General features: G+C 48.8%; 1 protein-coding gene across 1 annotated transcript in view; it reads left to right on the top strand.

Annotated features, from left to right (window-relative positions):
* GGA2 (golgi associated, gamma adaptin ear containing, ARF binding protein 2) overlaps window positions 1-22938 on the top strand; it is a 33190-nt gene that overhangs the window by 6621 nt on the left and 3631 nt on the right. Inside the window, exons 2-14 of the mRNA XM_059415123.1 lie at window positions 1918-2002; window positions 2813-2888; window positions 3735-3833; window positions 5767-5890; window positions 7762-7865; window positions 9184-9264; window positions 9725-9862; window positions 13521-13602; window positions 16515-16640; window positions 17399-17521; window positions 18223-18251; window positions 18624-18757; window positions 20508-20665. Of these exons, the coding sequence (XP_059271106.1) occupies window positions 1918-2002; window positions 2813-2888; window positions 3735-3833; window positions 5767-5890; window positions 7762-7865; window positions 9184-9264; window positions 9725-9862; window positions 13521-13602; window positions 16515-16640; window positions 17399-17521; window positions 18223-18251; window positions 18624-18757; window positions 20508-20665 (1359 nt within the window). The remainder of the gene's footprint in view (window positions 1-1917; window positions 2003-2812; window positions 2889-3734; window positions 3834-5766; window positions 5891-7761; window positions 7866-9183; window positions 9265-9724; window positions 9863-13520; window positions 13603-16514; window positions 16641-17398; window positions 17522-18222; window positions 18252-18623; window positions 18758-20507; window positions 20666-22938) is intronic.

Genomic DNA, 22938 nt, shown 5'->3' with positions numbered 1-22938 from the left:
CCTCTCTCTCTGCCTGCCTCTCTGCCTGCTTGTGATCTCTCTCTCTGTCAAATAAATAAATAAAATCTTTTAAAAGGGGGGGGCAGGTAAAATGTGGGCCTTCTGAGAAGGAAGAGAGGCTTCTGTTTTGCAGGGGTGAGAGACAGATTGAGGAAGTCTTTTTGAAGAAGTGGTATTTGAATTGGGGCTCACAGGATGGCTGGGGTTTGCGGTCCAGCGTAGGAAAGCGCTTTGAGGAGGAACAGGCGAGGGAATGCAGACCATGGCAGCCGGGTGCCTTTGTTCCCCCCTGCTGTCTTTTTTCACTTAGAATGGAGTTGGCTTCTTTATTTTAAAGATTTTATTTATTCATTTGACAGAGAGAGATCACAAGCAGGCAGAGAGGCAGGCAGAGAGAGAGGGGGAAGCAGGCTCCCCGCCGAGCAGAGAGCCCGATGGGGGCTGGGGGCTCGATCCCAGGACCCTGAGATCATGACCTGGGCTGAAGGCAGAGGCTTTAACCCACTGAGCCACCCAGGCGCTGCACGGAGTTGGCTTTTTGAATTCTCACAGTTGAGCTAGGGAGACACATGACTTCCACATGACAGAAGTGTGGCTGCAGTCAGGAAAGGTTAAACTCTGCTTGACCTTGGACTCTTCTGTAATCCGGCACAGGAGGAGAATCACAAGGTCTGGAGCAGCCTGGAGGAGGTCTGGCTAGAAGGTGGAAATTCAGATGGGCCTTAAAATGGATGGGATTTTACGAGGAGACGAGAGGAGTGAATGTTCAGGCCTAAGGAATAATAGCAGAAACAGGACCCTAGAATCAGCCAGTTGCAGAGCTTGGAAGAGCTTCTCTCTCAGGAGCCCTCAGGGAGGTCTTTCACTGGAGGGATGGGTAGCCCCCCAGGAGGAGGGCAGCAAGGAGTGGGGGTGGTTAGGAAAGCATAGGACAGAGGCCTTCCAGCAGCTCCTTTGTGCAAGAGCAGAGCCTGTCATCCAGCACCAGGAAGGTGAGCGATGACCCCTCCCCTCAGCAGAGCTTGGTCTTACCTTAGGCCTTCTTATCATTCCCCTTCTGCAGGGATCTCTGGCTGTGCCGCCAGCCTCTCAGTGCGTAGTGTCCTCACATTTCATTGGGGGATCATAGTGTGATTGGATCCGGGGGTCCCTGGGAATGTCTAGGTTTCCAGAAGGGAACAGCATTTTGAGAAATGAACACAAGGAGGTCCTTTTTTTAGAGTGCACAAGTCGCTGACGCATGGCGAAGCTTCTGACATGAGACGGTCAGAGAGGATCTCAGTAAGCTGAGGGTTAGACATAGGGGTATTGTCTTTGAGGAGGGGATGAGATGACCAAGTGGAGCCACCTAGAGCCTTGTGGTGTATTCTGACCTTACCATCACATAGCTGAGAAAGTTAGAAGGAGCCTCCCGCGGGGCGCCTGCCTGGCTCAGTTGGTTAAGCGGCTGCTGTTGGCTCAGGTCGTGATCCCAGGGTCATGGCATGAAGCCGCATATTGGGCTCCCTCCTCAATGGGAGTCTGCTTCTCCTTTTCCCTCTGACTCTCTCTCTCAGAAAAAAAGGGGTTAGCCTCCTGGATGCTGGCCCTCACTCATCTTCATTGCAGGGCCAAAGTGGGGAGTCCCGACGGGGCATGAGGGAGGCGCCTGTAGGCCAACCGCTGCACGGAAGGGGAGTTTGTTGCAGGACTAAAGCTTGCTTGTTCAGCCAGCCAGTCTTCACTGAGGCCATACCTTGTGCCAGACACTGTGCCTGATGGTGGCTAATAGCATAGCCATGGTCCTATCCGTTTCAGCTCTCTGCTTGCTGGATCTGATCCCCTGGAGGTGTGCTAGAACCGTTCTTGGCTACCACTTTATTTGTGGAGGGGCGGGTGTATATTTTTTTTCATTCTTTATTTATATTTCCTTGACAGATAAAGCCACAGACCCAAGCGTGTCAGAACAGGATTGGTCCGCTATCCAGAATTTCTGTGACCAGGTGAACACCGATCCCAATGGGTAAGGTGACCTTCACACACATGCACTTGACTCAGGATACCTCAGACAGAGTACATGCTTCAGTCTCTTGGATCTGTTTGACCTAAGAGAAAGAAAGTGAGGCTTTCTTTCCTTTTTTTTTTTTTCTCCATGATCTGAGAACATTATTTTCCTGGAGATAGCAAATGGGAAAAAAAATGGAGTGTTCTAAGTAACTAATGCTGAGGAGACCCCTGAATGTTAGGGATAGAATGTAGCTAGGTTATGTGACAATGCAAAAGACATCAGTGTGTTCTCCGTTATTTAAGTGTCCTCTTTCTTAAGAAAATGTAGGAAAAAGGTGAGATTTTGTGGGTTTCTGGTTTTTGTTTTTATTTTGTTTTTAATATTACTTCTGTTTCCAAAGCATCTAGCTAGGAGCTAAGGAATCATGCCAGCCATCCGCATGTTTAATCTACATGTTGCTGCGTAGTCAGCCTCTCGAACTCAGTGAAAAGTTTGATCACACTTTCTACTCCAGTGTGTACTGAGTGTTTGTCATCTAACAGGGTCTGCCGCTCACGACCTTGTTACACACAGGTCTGGCCCTGAGCTTACAGCTTGAGGTTGTCGGCGTGGGTTGGCTGCGGGGAGCGGGATGGCCGGTAGTCTAGCTGCAGCAGGGCTGGGTGGGCCTCCTTCAGAGGCAGGTGTGTGGGCTGTGGGCCTGTCACTCCACCTCTGCTTTGGGACCCGTGCTTCTGGAAGAGGCAACGTGACAGAGTGTACTGAGCCATACCAGTTGGTTTCTTCCTCTCCACCCACAACCCAGGTCTCTCTGTTTTTCCTTAGCCCAACCCACGCGCCTTGGCTCCTAGCCCACAAGATCCAGTCTCCGCAAGAGAAAGAAGCTCTTTATGCCTTAACGGTGAGTTTGGCTTGGCCCTGCGCTTAAGTTTCCCTCCTGTGCAGCTAGAGAGCGCTGGACCCCAGGCCTGTTGCACGTGCCAGAGAGTGTCCAATAGCGAGTTCTGCACTCGGGTGGCCCCATCCTAGGTCTGTTTCGAGAAAGCAGCATTGAGCCTCCTTTGGGGGAAGAGAAGGCTTTCTTTCCCTTCATCTTCCAGAGACCAGGGCTGGCGGGTTCAGGCGCCACACGTAGCGGGGCCTGACCACTCACACGAATTGGTGAGCTGCTGGGTGAGGATGGAAACCCCGGAGAGCACGAGGCTGGTGTGAGGGCAGCTGTGGCACAGGACCACTTGGGCCCAGTGTTGCTAAAACTTAGCTTTCCAGGAGAAATCAGAAATCCAGATTTTTTTTTTTTAATCTGTTCTCAGAATTTATCAATGTCTGTGACTAATTGTAAATGTTAAACAAGAGTGTGGACCAAAGAAGATGTGTGCAGGCCCGTTTTGCCACTTGAGTGCCAGCCAGTAGCCTCTGGTGTAATAGTCCTTGTGCGCTACAGATCAGGTGTCTGCCTCTGAGCAGGGCGGGATTCTCTAGCCAGTGTCTCCTGCCCCCTGGTCTCCTTAAAAGGGGGGGCAGTCTCTGAGCTTTCTCCTGGGCACAGATCTGGTGTTTATAGCCAGATCATACAGGCAGGTAGCATTTTTTCTTCATCTTAAAATGTCACCCTTCCTCAAACTTCAGTGTCTTTGTCGTCTTGAGGAAACACCAGCCATGATTCCAGCAGACATTCATTGGCTGTGAGATGAGCCCTGAAGCCAGTGGTTTTCCCTTTCCTCATGGGGCTCCTGTGTCCGTGCAGGTGCTGGAGATGTGTGTGAACCACTGTGGGGAGAAGTTCCACAACGAGGTGGCCAAATTCCGCTTCCTGAATGAGCTGATCAAAGTGTTGTCCCCGAAGGTGAGCAGCCTGGGCTTGGCTGGACTGCACTTGCTCGCCGCGCTGTACCTACCCCAGCCTCCAGACCTTCTTGTGCTCCTTCTTGGTCCAGAGCTAGGCCTGCTCACAACAGAGCCTGTCGGCTGATCACTGGTTTGCGACAGAACAGAGGGGATGGCCATCTGCGTGGGACAGCTTTCCTCTTGTTGGTTTGTAACCTCGGGAGCTTCCCAAGTGTGATCTGGAATTGAACATGACACTTGTCCTGGGTGGTGGCAGGACTCCACCCCTGCCACATCTTCAGTGATACAGAGGCCTTAAGGGACAGGTACTGTGTAGGTGTTCCCCACACCACATCACTATGTCACGGCCGTGTCCACATTCCAAGGACAGCAGAAGGGGTGAGAAACCTTAGTTTGCCCAAGTCCGCTCACAGGTCAGCCGGCAGTCACATCTTTCTCAATGGCCTTCCCCAGCACTCTCCAAGGTCTAGGATGCTGGTCATGTTCGTGAGCTGAGTCCTGCCTTTGGTTGTCAACATTGTCATGTTCTCGCTTTAAAGATGGCCTTGGGGTGGCTGATCTAGAAGGGTGAGGAACTTCAAGCTTGAGGACAGGTTTTCTGGTGGTGATGGCAAGAGATAGCAGGTGTGACTTTCAGTTTTATGTCCCTTCTGGCCTGCTCTCTGCATCTCTTCTCCTAGCCCCTGTGGCAGCAACACCGTCCTCGGATGGAGCCCTTCTTGGATACTTCGCAGTAATTCTCTGATATCAGCTGTAGGTCCTATAGTTCAGTTCATTTCAGTTCTGCCACTAACTACCCAGAGTTATCATAGACCCTACCCACAAAGGGCTCGGTCCTACCTAGACCTGCCTCCGTCACATACCAGCAAGGGGTTTCAGGTGTCCCCAGGTTACTTCCTGCCCTCTGACCAACTACAAATTCAGGGGTTCCCATGACTCCCTCCATAGTTTCATAATTCACTGGAAAGACTCACAAAAGATAGGAAAGCACAATACTCACTATTATCCTTTTGCTATAAAGGATGTAAGTGCAAGAGATCCGGGGACCAAAGTTTTGGGGAGAATGGGGAGCAGAGTCCCCGTACCACCCTCCAGAACTCCGTGTGTTCTAATCAGGAGGCTCCCCAAAGCTCCTTGCTGGAGAGTTTTTGTCAGAAGTTATGTAGGCATTTTGATTAAATCATGAGCTAGGCTTGGGCGCCTCAGTGGCTCAGTTGGTTAAGCGACTGTCTTTGGTTCAGGTCATGATCCCGGAGTCCTGGGATCAAATTCCACATCAGGCTCCCAGCTCCATGGGGAGTCTGCTTCTCCCTCTGACCTCCCCTCTTATGCTCTCTCACTCTCTCTCTCTCTGAAATAAATAAATAAATAAAATCTTTTTAAAAAAAACCATTAGCTAGGCTTGAATTCCGTCTCCAGCCCCCGCCCCTCCTGGGAGTTGGGCTGAACGTTCCGACCCTGTTGTTGTTTGGTGGGTTTTTCTGAAGTGGCCAGTCTTTCCCTTGAAACTAAGTGCCCACCATGAATGGTGAACGTAAACTCACATGTGGTCCAAGGGAGCTCCTGGTGAATAATAAAAGCTATTCCTAAAACTTAGGATATTCCAGGGGTTTTTGAAACTGTGCTGGGAACTAGAGATAAAGACCAAATACATTTTACTGATCTTGCCTCATTCAAAAACTGAGTGTCCCCTGTGGCTCTAACCTAGCCCAGTATACGGTGGGCTTCACTTGAGCAGTTACAGACGTTGACTCCTAGAAATCCAGAAGGCACCCTGGGGCTGGGCACCAGGCAGTTTGGTCTCTCTTGCTGCCCATCTCCACCAGCCTGGGGCAGCTTGCTTCCCTGGACCTCAGCGGCCATCTCTGCCGTGGTAGCGTGTGCTGGCTAAGTCCTTTTGAGCTCTATAATTCTTTCCTTTTTATTTTCAGTACCTGGGGTCCTGGACCACAGAAAAGGTTAAAGGAAGAGTCCTCGAAATACTCTTCAGTTGGACTGTCTGGTTTCCAGAGGATGTCAAGATCCGAGATGCTTACCAGATGCTGAAGAAACAGGGTCAGACTCCGTGGCTTACATTGCATTTTCTCGTCACAGTCGTTCTGTTTTTTTGTGTGCTTTGTGGTTTTCTCGGTGAAAGCTGGGCATCTTGCGTAGGACAGTAGAGTCTGAGACCAATGATTTTTTTAAAGATTGTTTTATTTTATTTTATTTTTTAATTTTATTTATTTATTTGGCAGAGAGAGAGATCACAAGCAGGCAGAGAGGCAGGCAGAGAGAGGGGGAAGCAGGTTCCCTGCTGAGCAGAGAGCCCAATGTGGGGCTCGATCCCAGGACTCTGAGATCATGACCTGAGCTGAAGGCAGAGGCTTAACACACTGAGCCACCCAGGTGCCCTAAAGATTTTTTAATTTTTTTTTTTTTTTTTTTTTTAAAGATTTTATTTATTTATTTGTAAGAGAGAGAGAGTGAGAGCGAGCACAGGCAGACAGAGTGGAAGGCAGAGTCAGAGGGAGAAGCAGGCTCCCTGCGGAGCAAGGAGCCCGATGTGGGACTTGATCCCAGGACGCTGGGATCATGACCTGAGCCGAAGGCAGCTGCTTAACCAACTGAGCCACCCAGGCGTCCCAATTTTTTTAAAAAACTTTATTCACTTATTTGAGAGAGAGCATGGATGGATGGGATGGGGAGAGGGAGAAGTGTGGGGCTCGATCCCAGGACACTGGGATCATGACCTCAGCTAAAGGCAGAGGCTTAACCGAGCTGTTTCTCCAGGTCTCGGTAGCACCTGTTTGTGATCTTGCCCACCACCCCCCCAGGGCCAGAAGGCTTTCCTTTCTGTTTGGAAGCTGCAGTCTATTCCCACAGCTGAGGGGTGCACGGTTTGTTGTCCTTCCCAGCCGTTGAAGGTGCTTGTTCTGGAGGAGAGAGGACGGAAGTGGGACCGCAGGCCTTGGCCGTGTCTCTGCATGAGGGCCCGGTGAGGCCTTGTGAAGAGCCTGTTGCTCCTGCGCTGCTGTGGGCCTCAGAGGTTCTGTGCTCTCTCACCTGCTCACTCCAGCCTGTAAACAATTGAGAAACCACTTTATCCGAATTTTTCGCCTTGGTGTTGCCTTCCGTCTTTCCTCGGAGGCCCTGCCTTCCCTTAGATTTCAGGTCGTTCTTGGCCCTGTGTTTTCCACCGTGATGGATTCAGGAAAAGTGGTCGATCTGTAGGTTGTCCAGTGCTGTGCTGTTGGAGGTAGAGTCACGCAGTTTGTACCTCTCTGTGTCCTGAGCAGAAGTCGGGAGTCCACAGAGCCTTGTAGAAGAGGGAACCTGGATGGGGCACCTGGGTGGCTCAGTTGTTAAGCGTCCGTCTTCAGCTCAGGTCATGACCAAGGTCCTGGGATTGAGCCCCACATTGGGCTCCCTGCGGGAGGCCTGCTACTCCCTGTTCCTTTGCCTGCTTGTGCTTCCTCTCTTGCTGTCTCTCTCTGTCAAATAAAAAATTAAATCTTAAAAAAAAAACAAAAAAAAAACAAAAAAAAACAGGAACCTGGATTCAGGATGGACTGTTTTTCTCCATCACATGTACTCACTGTTGTTGAGAGGGTCAAGGGTCGTGGCTTCTACAGTAATTTCTGGGCCCTGGGACGTTATGTACCTGCATGTAATGATCAGTGTTCTTATAGCGTCAGGCCCGTGTCCCACTAACCTTAGGGTCTGGTGCTGATAAGAAACTCCTAGTTTCTTATGTCCCACTGGGAACACACTTGTCGATGACCTTAAAGGAACAGACCCAGGGTATGACCGAGCCTCTGCATCCTCCCTCAGCTGACTTCAAGGAACCAGCACAAGACAGGGACATCAGAAACTAGGAGTTTCTGGACTTGATGCTGCTTCCTACTGAGGTCAGTGGGTACCCATAACCATATCTTAACTTCTAGGCATCGTAAAGCAAGACCCTAAACTACCAGTGGATAAAATTTTGCCTCCACCTTCTCCCTGGCCCAAGAGCTCTATCTTCGATGCCGATGAAGAAAAGTCCAAGGTAAGGAGCCCCTCTCTGACCTTGGTGGCAGCAGACCCCTTCTTTTAGGGATTTTCCTGAAATATCCCCTGAGATGTGCTCTGATCCCTGAACCAAAGTTGGGGGGGGATGTGAGGAGGTGGGTTAGTGAGTTCTCTCTGGAGCAGGCTCTTAGAGTGGTAGCATAAGGTCTGGATGTCTTCTCTATGGATGGGCCAAATAGTAAATGCCATGTTAATGTACCCTCTGCCTTACCTGTACGAGCATTCCTGAGGGAAGGAAGGTACAAAAGGATAACCCAAGTGGGCCAGGTGGGTGGGTGGTTGTATTCAGTGTATGTGTGGTATTGGGGGAAGATGCTGGAAAGAACTGGCTGTGTGTTCGCTCACATTTTTTCTTCAGTGCCAGTAAGCCTGATCCTACCCATCTTCCTTCTGCTACCATGTCCAGTAATTGTTGCTCCTCAGACATCAGGAAGGAGAGGGATGAGGAACTGGGGATAGCTTTAGAGTGCCTCTGCATGGGGAGAGGGCCCTTGAGCACTGGTGGTGGCCGTGTGTTGGGACATTACCAATCTTGGTCACTCACAGGGTCTGGGAAATGAGTACCAGGGAAGCTCCAGGCAGTGTAGAGACAAAGGCTTGGGGACCCTCTGCCTCTGACTGCACCCCTGAGCTGCACCCTCCCTTGGACCTGGGGGTTCAGTGGCCATGGGGTCAGAACAAGCAGGATTATGTTAGGTTCTGGGCTGTCTTTCCCTCTGGTTCCTCTCCTGCCGGTGCCTTGCAGAGGCAGAGGGTAGGAAGAGGAGGGATGGCACAGCCTTCGGAGAAAGAGAGAATCCTGTGTCCCTGGGGCAAGCTACGAGATGCTCTGGGCTTCCCTAGAGCCTTTACTCCATCAGTGCAGACTGAGTGACTCCCACGGGCATGGCATTCTGCAAGATCACCGAGGTGTATCAGAGGGTGCCTGGGCCAGGACAACCTCAGCATTAGTGACATTTTGGGCCAGATAATTTTCCTGCTGGGGGCTGTCCTGTTGAGAGTAGGGAGTCTACAGTATTCCGGCCTCTACCCGCTGGATGCCAGTAGCACTCCAATTGTGACAATCAGAAAGGTCTCCAGTCTTCGCCAGATGTCTCCTGGGGGCTGTTTCTTCCACCTGCCTACCCTGTCGAAACCCATGGGTCTGTGGGGGGAGTCCGAATACCTCCATGGCCTCACTGTGAGGACTTGGTAAGAGAACGTGTGGGAAGTCCGCATTCTGTTGCTGCGGCTGCTGCTCTGGGCCCTCTGACACCGGGGGGACGGCGTCTCACCGCCTCTTGTTCACCCTGCAGCTTCTGACGAGGCTTCTGAAGAGCAACCACCCGGAGGATCTTCAGGCTGCAAACAGGCTGATCAAGAACTTGGTCAAGGAGGTGGGCGTTTTTCCACGGGGCTCTGCAGAAGCAGCATTTGACTCCGCTGTGTGTGCGCTGGAGGGAGTGGGTATACAGTTGGCCGAGGAGAGTGGTGTCCTCTGGGCCCAGAAGGGGGACACAGCCGCGGGCTCCCTGAGGGGAACAGCAGGATGGTGAGGGGAAGCAGAAATCCTGCTGTGCACTTTCCAAGTACTTCTCTGCGAGAGCCCCAAGCATGTCATAGACCCCAGTGTCTGTCCCAATGACAGAGTCCAGTTTGGCCATCTGGTCCCTGGACTGCATTGCCTTTTGCAGGAATTCTGGGCTCCGCGTTTTCTTCGCCACTGAGTGGACATTCCCACCCACTTGGTGTTCTAGTGACTTCCCTGAGCTTGCCAGCTCAGTGCCTCTTTCCCGTCCGTCGCTCATGCGTTAGCCAGGCCTTTGCTCCTGACCTCCGTGTCCTCTCCTCTAAAAGGAGCAAGAGAAAACTGAGAAAGTGTCGAAGAGAGTCAGTGCTGTGGAGGAGGTACGGAGCCACGTGAAGGTGCTGCAGGAAATGCTGAGCGTGTACCGCCGGCCCGGCCAGGCCCCGCCGGACCAGGAGGCCTTGCAGGTACTGGTTTTACAAAATCAGTTCAAGTAGAATTGAGTGTAAGTGACACGTTAGAAATTGCACGTATTTCAAGCGGATTCGATGTGTTTTGACATGTGTGTGTCCATGAAGCCATCATCACAATCAAGACAGTAAACATGTCCTTTGTCCCCCAGGATCTCCGCATCCCCTGCGTTAGCCTCCCCTCCTTGTGTGTCTTCACGTCCTCCAAGCAACCATTGCCTCGTTGCGTGATCTGATTAGCTTATACTTCCTAGACTTGAATGAAAGGAACAAGAGTTTTCTTTCCTTCTTGCTCTTTTTATCTTTCTGGCTTCTCTCTCTAGCTTCTCCCTCTTGGCATAACGGAGATCCATTCGTGGCGTGTGTATCAATAGTTTGCTATTTATTGTTGACTGGTATTCTATTGTGTGTATTACAATATATCTGTCTTTTGATAGTTAATGGGTTGTTTCCAGCTTTGGGTGATTGTGAATTAAACTGCTATAAACAATTGTATAGTTGCGTACAGGATTCTCGATCCCAGGACCCTGGGGGTCATGACCTGAGCTGAAGGCAGAGGCTTTTTAACCAATTGAGCCACCCAGGGGCTCCTCCATCTTTTTTTTTTTTTTTTAAAACACCTTTAGTGTGAATTTACTTATCCTAAGAGCAGCCATTAGCACTGGCTAGAAGAATTTAATCAGCCCTAAAAGAAGTCCTGGGCCCATTAGCACACATCTGCACCACTCCCCTCAGCCCCCCATTCCCCACCCCCCACCTCAGCGGCTCCTGGCAACCACTGATCCATGGTCTGTGTCTGTAGATCTTCCTCCTTGGACATTTTGTATAAATTGAATCCTACACCATGCCTTGAGTCTGGCTGCTTTCACTTAACGTCTGGAAGATTTCTCTACCTCCTAGTGTGTATTAAAACTTCATTCCTTTTTCTGGCCGAGTAACCTTCCGCCGCATGACTGGCTCACGTTTTGTTTGTCGGTTCCATCAGTTGGGCATTTGGGCTTCCACTTCGGCTATTATGAATGATGTTGTGAGAACATCTGTTACCAGTTCTCTGTGTGTGCAGTGTAAGCTTTTGATTTTCTTCAGTACGCATCTGTGTCTGCAGCTGGAGTTGCCAGATCATCTAGTGGGTCTGTTTCAGTGTCTGAGCACCTTGCCAAGCCGTGTGCCAAACCATGGTGCCAGTTACAGGCCCACCAGCAAGATGGCAGGGCGCAGTTTTCCGGATCCTGTCAGCGCTTGCTACTGCCTGTCTTTTGGTAATAGCTCTCCTGGTGGGTGTAAAGTGGGATCTCACTGTGGTTTTGAAATGTATTTCCTTGGTGAGTTAAGCTGAGTTTTCTTTCCTAGGTCTCTTGGCCGCTTGTATAACCTCTTGCTGAAGATCCTTTGCCCAATTTTTAATTGGGTTGTCTCTTTTGAGTGGTTAAGGGTTCATTATATATCCTGGATACCAGTCCTTTGTCGGACTTTCTCCTTTAATCTGGGAGTTTGATCTGTGTGTTGTCTTTTGTCCCTGGGGCTGTCGGTGTCCTAGCCGCGCCACCACCGCCAGTGCAGACAGATGGCGGTGGGAGCGGAGTGCTGTCCGAGGCAGCCGCTCGAAGCCTGTCTTTGCAGCTCTGCTCTTCTTCCTCCTTCCGCCAGCTACATTTGTCTTCTCTGTCTGCTTCCAGCTTTTTGTGCTTCTCTGCACAGGAAAGATGGCTTTCACGTAGCTCCTTAGTTTCCCTGTCCTTCCATTTCACAGAGTTAGCAGAAACAAACTAGTAGCTTTCCTAAGCCCAGATTCCTGAGAGAACAATCTGTTTGTCCAGCAAGGCTCCCATACCTACCCCAGGTCAATCAGCTATAGCCAGAACTGGGTAGAGTTGCAGAGAAGATCATGCTGGCCTCTGCGTCCGGGGGGGTGGGGACAGTACTCAGAAGGGTTACTGGGCTTGGGCAGATGCTCCAAAGCCAGCTCCCTGTGGTGAGTTTGTGCCGGAGTCTATCAGCAAGGCTGGCATGCTGGGCCTCTAAATAGCACAGCTTTCCCCACCCAAGATGGTAACGAGCTAGGAGACAGGAGAGACGTGGCGTGAAACAAAACTTCTTCCTTGTAATGGGCAGAGCCGTCTTTGGGGAAAACGGCACATAAATATTAGCAAGTGGCTTCCCAATACGGAAGCCGAATCAGGCAGGTTTACCTACTGCTCAGATAGCACTGGCTCACCGCTGTTCTCCCCACAAGGGGCTTCCTTCTCTAAAACGTAGGGCTGGTGGGAGTGGAGCCGGATGTGCGCTTGCGTACAGGCAGGGCGCTCTCAAGAGCAAAGTGGCAGGAAAGAGGGGTCCTTCCTGCTTCCTCCTGCCACTTCCCGATGGCGCAGGGGACAAGAATGAGGCACCAACAAATCAGCTTCAAGACAAAGGGAGCCGGGGCCAGCTGTTGAGAAGACTGTCTTCCCGAACGACCCCTCAGTCCAGTATTTGTTAGGTAAAGATAGCAATCAACAAAGGACTGGAAGGAGATTATAGATAAGCAGGATGCGCCTGAGCAAGCAGTATAAGATCACCTAATTATCATCATCTAATGAACTGCAGGCAATCTCTGGAGAAGGGGAGGTAACAGAAAAAAGATGCAGGCCACCGTCCACCCTGAGCGGGTGCCGGGCATCCCCAGCTGCTTGGCTTCGAGAAAGTGTATTGTGTATTGTCCCCTCCCCAGAGGAGGATACTGCTGCTAGTACATGTTTAAGCATGTTTGGTCAGTGTGTTCTTCTCAGGGACGGTTACACCTCTCCCGGACTCCCCTAGCAGAGAGGTCATTTCACCAGCCCTGAGGGAGGGGGCAGGGAGCACTGCCGTCAGGGAGGACTGCGGTGCTCAGTTAGTTGGGTTCCTTTGCAAGGAAGTCTAACGTGCACAGAAGCCAGCGTCCTCCTCAACACCGAGCATGTGGAGGGTGCCGCTGTCCAGAGCACTTCCCTGCGATCAGGAGAGTGAGACTTCCCAGGTGTTATTGGTGCGGACTGAGGTTTAGTCCTGGGAGAACCTGCAGTGGAAATCAGGGAGTGTTTTTGGAAAAGGAAGACTGGCATCAGACAACAGTTGGATGGGGAGTTTGGATGTTAGTTTTATTATTATTTTTTTTAAAGATTTTATTTATGTGACAGAGACACAGTGAGACAGGGAACACAAGCAGGGGGACTGGGAGAGGGAGAAGCAGGCCTCCTGTGGAGCAGGGAGCCTGATGTGGAGCTTGATCTCAGGACCCCGGGATCATGACCTGAGCTAGAGGCAGACGTTTAATGACTGAGCCACCCAGGTGCCCTCTGGATGTTAGTTTTAAAGCAGAGGAATCTCTTCAGAGTTCTATGTGGGGTTACCCCACTATTAAAGCTCTTCTAGGAGGCAAGGAAAGGAGCTTGGAGAAGAGCTAATATCGTACATGCTCAGAAGGGAGATTCTTAGGCTTCTGTCATCTTTTTAACTATTTTAAAAATTCAGGTAACTATAGCCCAAACTTTCTGACACTGTAACAGCCATGTCATTTCAAACCTGCAGTCACGCATTTAGGATGGACTCAGGAGAATTCCAGAAGCCCTAGACTCTGCTGTATGCTTATTGGAGGCATCTGGGGCCTTGCTGTGAAACCAGGCTGTTTCCTCAGGTCGTGTATGAGCGCTGTGAGAAGCTGCGGCCCACGCTGTTCCGGCTGGCGAGTGAGACCACGGACGACGACGACGCGCTGGGTAAGGCGGTCCCCCTCCTCTGGGCGCAGCCGGGACCGCGGAGGGCAGAACACACGTGCCCCTTCCTGCTGGGCTGCGGTGGTGCCAGAGACCAGACAGAAGGGCTTCAGGTTCTGTGGCGGCTGGGCTTCCGAAGGGCGTGCCCCGTGTTGGCTTAGAACTGATTTCCAGGATGCTCGAGGCCCGAGCGAGCAGTCATCGGCAGGTCCGAAAGCGTGGAGAGGGGTGGGAACGGGCGGTGAAGGTTGGGCGCAAGGGAGATGCTGGAAGGAAGATTAACGGAAGTCTGAGGAACTGCTGCATCTCGAAGGTCTCCCCAACCTGAGTGCCGCAGGGGCTGGGCCACCAACCTCAATGAGGCAGGCTGAGGAGGAGCGGAGGGGGTGATGGTAGGGGCTGTGGAGAATGTTCGTACCTGCGGACAGGGATTAAAATATTTTATACTTTATGTTACGGAAAATTTCAGGACATGTGCAGGGAAATAGTGGGATAAGCCCTGTGTGCCCTTCACCTGTGGGTAACAGCCACCAGCTAGCACATGACCCATCTTTTTTCCTCTTGTTGCATATGTACTACTCTACCCCCTTCGCTCATTCTCTCTGAAGCAAATTCCAAATGTTTTAAGGTAATCAAATAGTGTTAAGATTTCCCTGGGCATTTCTCTCTCAACATTTCGTGCTAACCCTCCCGCCTCCTCCTCCCTCCCTTTTTTTTAAAGTTCTGAATCACTCAGAAAAGCCATGCTGCTATTTTGTAAGCCCTTTTTTAATGGATAGCCCCTCTGTTCTTTTTCTTTGTTATTAGATGAAAAGCATGCCCCCTAGCACACCCTAGCACATACCCTCCTCGGTGTCCATCACCCGGCTCCCCCTTCCTTCTCACTGCTCTCCCCTCCAGCAGCCCTCAGCTTGTTTTGTGAGACTAAGAGTCTCTTACGGTTTGTCTCCCTCCCCGGTCCCATCTAGTTCATTTTTCCCTCCGTTCCAACCACAGCCCCCCACCCTCCCTCTCAAATTCCTCCTATCAGAGAGATCATATGATAATTGTCTTTCTCTGCTTGACTTACTTCACTTAGCATAATACCCTCTAGTTCCATCCACATCATTGCAAATGGCAAGATTTCGTGGTTGTTTTTTTTTTTCTTTTGGATGGGTTCCTGTGTGTGTGTGTGTGTTTGTACACACCACGTCTTTATCCAGTCATCTGTTAATGGACATCCAGTTTGGCTATTGTGACATTGCTGCTATAAACATTCAGGAGCACATGCCCCTTCAGATCACTACATTTGTATCTTCAGCGTAAATATCCAGCTGTGCGATTGCTGGGTCTTAGGGTAGCTCTATTTTCAGCTTTTTGAGGAACCTCCACACTGTTCTCCAGAGTGGCTGCATCAGCTTGCATTCCCACCTGTAATGCAGGAGGGCTCGCCTTTTTCCTCATCCTCGCCAGCATCTGTCGTTTCCTGACTAGTTAATTTTAGCCATTCTGACTGGTGTGAGGTGGTGTCTAACTGTGGTTTTGATTTGTATTTCCCTGACGCCAAGTGATGTTGAGCACTTTTTCATGTTTTTCACTGTTGGCCATTTGGATGTCGTCTTTGCAGAAATGTCTGTTCATGTCTTTTGCCCATTTCTTGATTCGTTTATTATTTGTTTGGGTGTTGAGTTTGATAAGTTCTCTATAGATTTTGGATACTAGCCCTTTATCTGATATGCCATTTGCAAATATCTTCTCCCATTCTGTCAGTTGTCTTTTGGTTTTGACTGGAAAAACATGCCCTTTGACCTACAAAGTTTCTCTAGGCCTCAATGTTCTAATGGCATGCCCCATGGTATTTAATGTTTTTCCATATCTGACCCTTCTTACAAATTGCTGATATTTCTTATAAAGTGCATCAGGGGCTTGATCGGATTCAGGATCAGTTAGAATAGGGATTGGGGAAGCAAGAACACTTCGTGGGTAGTGGTCAAGAGGCCCCTGGTTTCTGATGATCTCTTCATGATTATGGTCTGAACCCATCATTTTCTCTGATTGCAGTAAGCTCAAAAACAATCAAATTTTTAAGCAACTTGCCTGTGCCAACTAAAACATTTTGCCGGGTGAATACACCACCATGTTGTAGCTTATGTCCACGGTTAAGAAAATAGGCAGAAGCCAATTTCACAAAAGCTTATGAAGTTTTTGGAATCCAGTGTGTATTTTATATTTAGATGACATTTTAATTTGGATGCCAAGTTTTCATCAGAAGTACTTGATCTATATTTAGATTTTATGAAATTACAGGTAAACATACATTCATGTTTGTTCCCTACACACTTAAAAGCTTTCCAATAAGTGAATAAAGTACCAAAAAAATCTCTTTTTAAAAATCTTTTTGAAGATTTTATTTATTTGAGAACACAAGCAGGGGTGGTGGTAGGAGACAGAGGGAGAAGCAGACTCCCTGCTGAGCAAGGAGCATGACGTAGGGCTCAATCCCAGGACTCCAGGATCATGACCTGAGCCAAAGGCAGCTGCTTAACCGACTGAGCCACCCAGGTGCCGCCCCCTGAAAAACTCTTTAATATTCACATTCACATTGACAAAACTGTTTTTAAGTTAATTAAATATTAAAGTTTTAGTTTCTTAGTTGAAATAGCCATGTTTCAAGTGTTGATCCTTGTGTTGGAAGGTATTGGGAACGAAGGCGAAGAAATTTGGTTTCTCCTGCATCTTGAACGAGAGGTGTTGGGGTTCAGGGACTGAATAACTAGGTCTGCTAGGGGTCTGATCACATGATCTGGCAGCAGGAGGCATAGATCTACTGAACCTGGTAGAGCTGTGTGGCCGCTGCTTTCTGGAATGACTTTAAAAAGACTGAGATTGTTGGTGGATAACTGAAGGGGTGTTCTCATTTTCCCCTCCTCCTTCAGCGGAGATTCTCCAGGCAAATGACCTCCTCACCCAGGGAGTTCTGCTGTACAAACAGGTGATGGAGGGCCGAGTCATCTTTGGGAACACAGTGACCAGCGCAGTGGGAGACCTAGCTGTCTCCACAGGTATGTGCAAAGAAGCCTCTCTTACCTTCTGCCCGGACATCCTGCAAATCCTGGAGAAGAAATGGATCCTTAGAATATTCTGGGTTGTGGTGTGGAAATGAGAGACCTTGCTCTTTTTTCCCCTTTCCTTCAAGAGTTGGTTTTATGTAGCCAGCCTCTGCCACATGTGCCATCACCAACTGATGGGCGGGCTGGAGCCCGTCTCTGGCTCTCCACAAGAGCACATGGTATTTTGCACCCAGGTTTTGATTCCTCTTCTCATGAATGCTTACTCAGGAGAGCTAGAGACCAAAAAAACAAAACAAAAAAAATAAAACAAAACAAAAAAAGATCTGTGTGTTGGTGGCTAACTACATCAGAATCATCTGGAATACTGGCTAAAACGCAGATTCTTAGGTCTTCAGCTTGGAGCTTCTGTATCAATGCTCCTTAGCACGTGGCCTGGGGGTTTGTGTTTTTATCAAGCACTCCAGTGATTGTGATGAGCTGTTGTCAAAAAGCCTGTGAGGCGGAGACGTCAGCTGTGTTGCTGGCCAGGTTGACTGGATGCCTAGCAGAGGACACCAGTTGCTGGGGTAGGAAGGCAGTCCTCTGGCTGCGTCCTGTCCTGTTCCAGATGTCGGCACAGGCTACCCACCACGGGGGGCACTGAGGGGCGGTGTGATGTCTTCTGTTTGGGAGGACGCCTCTGGGAAGCTGACGGGCATTAAGTGGAGACTGTGCTCACATCCTGACACATTTTCCTGACTCTTGTGTAGTCTTTCAGAAACCCGCAGGCTGCACGAAGAGCTGCCCTCTGATTGACTTGGAGGTGGACAGTGGATCTGAGCAGGCCGGGACTGCGGCACCATCCTTGCTTCACCAGGACCTGGCAGCCTTAGGTGAGGGAGGGTGTTTACGGGGAGCAGGCACAGAATGGCCCTGACTCCCAGGGAGAGCGAGTAATCTGGTTCCGCTTCGGGAGACTATGCCTGTTTTCAGAGGGAGCTGGGTATACGGTAGCCCCCTCGTCCGTGGTTTCAGTGACTCGTGGTCTGGAAGCCGATGAGCCTCCTTCTGACCTCTGGTCAGAAGGTCACTAGTAGCCTAGGGCTGCGTCCCATGCCTACCTCGTTCACCTCACTTCCTCTCATCACGTAGGCATTTTATCATCTCCCACCACAAGAAGACAAAGGGTGAGTACAGTATGATATATTTTGAGAGCGAGACCACATTCACATAACTCTTACTGCAGCATATTATTTTTATTATCTGTTACAGTGTCTAACTTACAAAGTAAACTTAATCATAGACATGTATGTGTGGGGAAAAACATAGTATATGGAGGGATTGCTACTATCTGCCTTTGCTGACATCCACCGGGGTCTTAGAACATATCCCCTAATGAATAAAGGGGCGCTGCCATCCTGGGAGGTCCCCATCGCGTTTAGTCTCAGATTTGCCACGGATGACTTGAGAATGATTTTGGGTAATTGCTTTGCCCAGGCTTTCTCTGTGTTCTGGAAAGGGTGAACATGGTATCAATCTCTAGCTCCTGTCAGGTAGAGTTACTGGTGCGCATCTTTCTGTTTCTTCCTTCTAGGACTCGGTGATGCTCCGGTTACCAACAAGGTAGGGAAGCTCTTCCTAGGGGTGGAAAGGAGGTCCCTCAAACCTGCGTTCCTGAGGGCAGTGCTCCTGGGTGGTGGGGGGAGGCCCCCAGCATAGCCTGCGGCGACTGGATTTGGAGGTCCGGAGCCTCTTCCTTACTGTTACTGTCTGGCTTCAACCCCCCGAGAGACACATTTTTCCCTCTCCTTATACTCCTACCCTCTGCAGTGGTATCCAGGCTCCCGCTTACTGAATGTCAGATCAGGAGTCCTGTGTTTTCTGGCCCTATTTCTCCTCCTGTCTCAGGAAATGCAGTCAGCCTTTGTCCTGGTGTCACCATGGCTCCTGGTCATTCATACCATGGCCTTATTTTAGGCATTCCTGCTTTCACAGGTTGCTGGTCAGAATTGCTGTAAGGAAAAGAAGAATCCCCCCGCCAGCATGCTGCCAGGTGGTGATGTTCAGAGCCCTTCTGCAGAAAGGAACTTGCTGGATCTCCTCTCCCCACAGCCATGTCCAGGGCCTCTGTGAGTCTCGTGGGCAAGGAACATAGAAGAGGGGCTCCGTGCGTGTGCTTCTGCTCATCGTGTGGGGGGCAGGCTGATGGGCCGTGTTAGTGTACAGTAACACGGGGGACGCTTGCAGATAGCCAGAGCCCTCTCTCCCTGGGCAGGCTGCTGCTTTCCTACCCCAGGTTCTGTGTGTGCTTCCCCTTGTCTCCTTTGACTCCCCATCCCAAGTCAGACAAAAAAAAACATGCTTTGGTTAGGATCTCTGCAAAAAGGGGTTGCTTTAACTAGTAGCAGCAGTCGGTGATGGTTTTGGTGTTCACAGGCTTTTTTTTTTTTTACAATGAAGTTAAGCAAAATTTGATCACTAGAGAACTAGATAACATAGAAGGGCCCAATTATCACTCTCTAAAGATAATGTCGAATGTTCCTTTGCTTTTCTCTCTGTGTGTAACGGGTTATGTTGTTTATTTTTTATACACATGGGATCATCATTTACAAACGGTTCCACACTATCGCATCTTTGATACATGTCCATGTCCGTTTCTATAAATTTGTCGCATTCTGGTGGTCTACTAATCCACGTGCACATAATACTCATATATTTAGTCACTGCCCTCTTGTGGGTGTTTAAATACCTCTCAGTTCAGAGGCACATGGAGCTTTGTTACAGTGCAGATTCCTAGAGGTAGAAGTGCTCTAGCATGTGAATCTAAATATGTGAACGTAGATCCTGCTGCTTTGCCTCTGGAGGGCTGGGGTGGTTTGCCTTCCCGTAGACAGCCTGAGCACGTCCATATCTGCGGTAGAGACACAGGGCCCTGGCCTACAGGAAGACGTGCTGGGACGTCATTCTCGTTTGCACTCAGAGAGTCATCTTTTCATTTTCTCCTTGTAACCACTCAGCTGGGGGCTGGTAATCTTCCTGATCTGTGTGGGTTATTCTACACTGTAGTTTCAGTTTGTATTGAAAATGTCTTTGGAGAGCCTGGGTGGCCCAGTCCGTTAAGCATCTGATTCTTGATCTCAGCTCAGGTTTCTATCTCAGGGTCATGAGTTCGAGCCCTGAGTTGGGCTCCTTGCTGGGCGTGGAGCCTACTTATAAAATATTCTCAATTTACATTCCAAATGGACAAAATCATGAAATGTGAATATCACGGTCTGTGTAGTGGTGTTAGCATCTTCCAGGTGCCCATACCATATATGGGAAACTTAACCTGAACAACATTTCAGAGGCTGCCTGGCAACTACAACTCTCATTCCTTTAATAATAGCTCTAGTTTACTGGGGTCTTAGGTCTGCACAGTCCCTGCAATTCTTTACATGTATTTTCTTTTTTAAAGATTTTATTTGTTGATTTGACAGGCAGAGATCACAAGCAGGCAGAGAGATAGAGAGAGGGAAGCAGGCTCCCCGCGGAGCAGAGAGCCCGATGCGGGACTCGATCCCAGGACACTGAGATCATGACCTGAGCCGAAGGCAGCGGCTTAACCCACTGAGCCACCCAGGCGCCCTACATATATTTTCTCATTTAATTCTAATAACAACCCCATGAGGTAGATACTAGATGATTTCCATTTTACAGATGAGAAAACGGAGGCACAGGTGAAATTACCCATCTAAAGTCTTACCCCTTTAAAATACACACACACACATATGTATTTCTTTTTCTCTCTCTTTATTACCTAACTCTTCAGAAAGCCTAATCAGATTCCTGAAATTGTGTATTATTTTTGCTAGTCTTGATATTTTTTTCATTTCTTTGTAGGAATTATGTTCCACAGAAGAGCATTCCTAAGGAAGTGCCCCCTGGCACTAAGTCCTCTCCAGGTTGGTCCTGGGAAGCTGGGCCATTGGCTTCTTCCCCATCCACCCAGAATACATCGCTGGCTCAAGTGTTTGTCCCTTTGGAGTCTGTCAAGCCCAGTAAGTACAGTTTTACCTTCACCACCCCCCACCCTTGCTATTAAATACCCAGCTTTATCTGCTCTGGACTGGTAGGGGGTGGCTCTTAAATTGGGGAAGGTGAGTGCTAGGGATTTTGCCTGGGGGCAGAGGGTAAGGAGATGGCTTCACAGTCTCTTACCTACTATTTTTCATAAAGTTTTCTGGCTTGGGGTTGACACTAAAGGTGAAGGATATTGGCAGGCAGACTTTAATGAGGGGACTCGAGTCTTTTTAGACATGATGCTCACTCATTTGAAATTGAAGGGAATGTCCGGTCCAGTGTGGCAGAAATAACTTTGAAGAGGTGGGATTAGGTGGAAAGGAAGAACTTGGCTAGTGGCCGTCTACCATGGGGGGTCCTCAGTGCAGGAGAGCAGAGGTTCCCTCCTTACGAAGGAGGAAAGGTGACTGCATGCGGTCGGCATACCGGCACGGGAGCAGGAGACACCCAGGGTGCTCGGATGTACAGTACAGGCCCTTTTCTCTGGGCACACAGCTCTCCTGTGGCTCTGTGTGCTGATGTCGCATCTGGAACCAGGCAGAGGAATCAAACAGTATGCAGTAGGAGCCATTTGTGATACTTACTTGACCTTAAAAATAATAGCTGTCTAGTGCTAATTTCCTGGTTTTGATCACTGTCCCATGTTACGTAATGTTAATCTTTGTAAAAATGTAAACATTTGAGGAAGCTGGGTGAAGGGTGTATGGGAGTTGTGTTTTTATAACATTTTATAAATCTGAAATTATTACAAAAGTACAAAAATGAAAAAACACATTTAACGTAGAAATTTTATTTTTAAAGATCTTATTCATTTGGCGGGGGGGTGGGGAAGAGCAGGGCCAGAGGGAAAGGGGGAGAGAGAATCTCAAGCAGACCCCACGCTCAGCACAGGGCCTGATGCTGGTCTTGACCCCTGGACCCCAAGATCATGACCTGAGCCAAAATCAGGAGTTGGACACTTAACTGACTGAGCCACCTAGTTGCCCCTCAAAGTAGAAATTTTAGAAAAAAACAGAGCAGAAAATTAAAATCATCTATACTGGTCCCAGAGATGGAAGTTCTATTAATATCTTAATGTGTCTTCTTGCTTAGTCATGTGTATATATATATATATACTTTTTTAATAAATTGGCACTGCAGTATATTTAGAATGTTTTACAGCCAGCTTTACTTTTATAAGCCATAGCATTTTTTCATGCCATGAATTATTCTTCAAAACCCTTACTTTTTAAATGTCTCCATACATCTATAATCATGGTACTGTCATTCATTTATTCAGTTCCTTTCTTCATTTAAAATTTTTTTAATTAAAAACATTTTTTTGGAGTGAGAGCACATGAGCTTGAGTGGTGAGGGACACAGGGAGAAGGAAAGAGAGACTCTGAAGCTCTGTGCTCAGCACGGACCTGGGCTCGATCTCGTGACCCCAAGATTACGACCTGAGCTAAACTCAAGTCACTTCACTGAGTCACCCGGGTGCCTGAATTCAATTCCTTTCTGAAGGATAATTTGTTTCTAGTTGTTTGCTGTTAAAACTGCTATGCCGAACATCTCTGGACACTTCTATGTTTGAACATTCTTGATTATTTCATCAGGATCTTCTTAGAAGTGCTGGGTATAGACATTTGAAATTCTGATCTGCATTAGCAAGATCCCTTCACAAAGGTCGCCTCTTTCCCTGTGCCCTCACCACCGTACCTCAGGAGTTTGCAGACTTTTACATCGTTGTCAGTTTCAGTGTTAAACCGTTGAACGTACACTTTGTTGGTATCAATGTTAACCTACTGAATGTACACTTTGGTAAGTGATTTTTGGCATCAGTGAAGGATCTTCATTAGAAATTTTTTCCCAAATTATGTAGTTGTCTTCCACTTACTGAGCCAGCCACTGATTTTGAAATAAATGTTCTAGAATTCTCTCATTAGGTCTATTCTGCATGCTTAGTTTTCTACTTCACTCAGTTGTGTACTTACGAGTATGTACTGCTGCAGGTCGCCCTTCCCCTGTCATAAATGTGAAGTCTTGCACCACCCCCCATACCCTATTTGCCTTAGCCCATTGGAACGTCACTAAACCTACTGACTTGAAGAGATGTGTCTTTATTGTTTTGTAAAATTAAATGCGAGAGATGTGTGTGCATGTAGTCATAGAAGAGAGACCAGAAGGAAATAGGCCCAAATGTTAGCAATACTTTGATTTCTGCGTAGAATTAATGGTGTCTTTTATTTCATTCTCTATGAGATCCTGTATT

This window comes from Mustela nigripes, chromosome 11 (genome assembly GCF_022355385.1).
Source record: "Mustela nigripes isolate SB6536 chromosome 11, MUSNIG.SB6536, whole genome shotgun sequence".
NCBI lineage: Eukaryota > Metazoa > Chordata > Mammalia > Carnivora > Mustelidae > Mustela > Mustela nigripes.
Note: the sequence above shows the minus strand (reverse complement) of the source record. Positions and strands in the feature narration are given on the sequence as shown.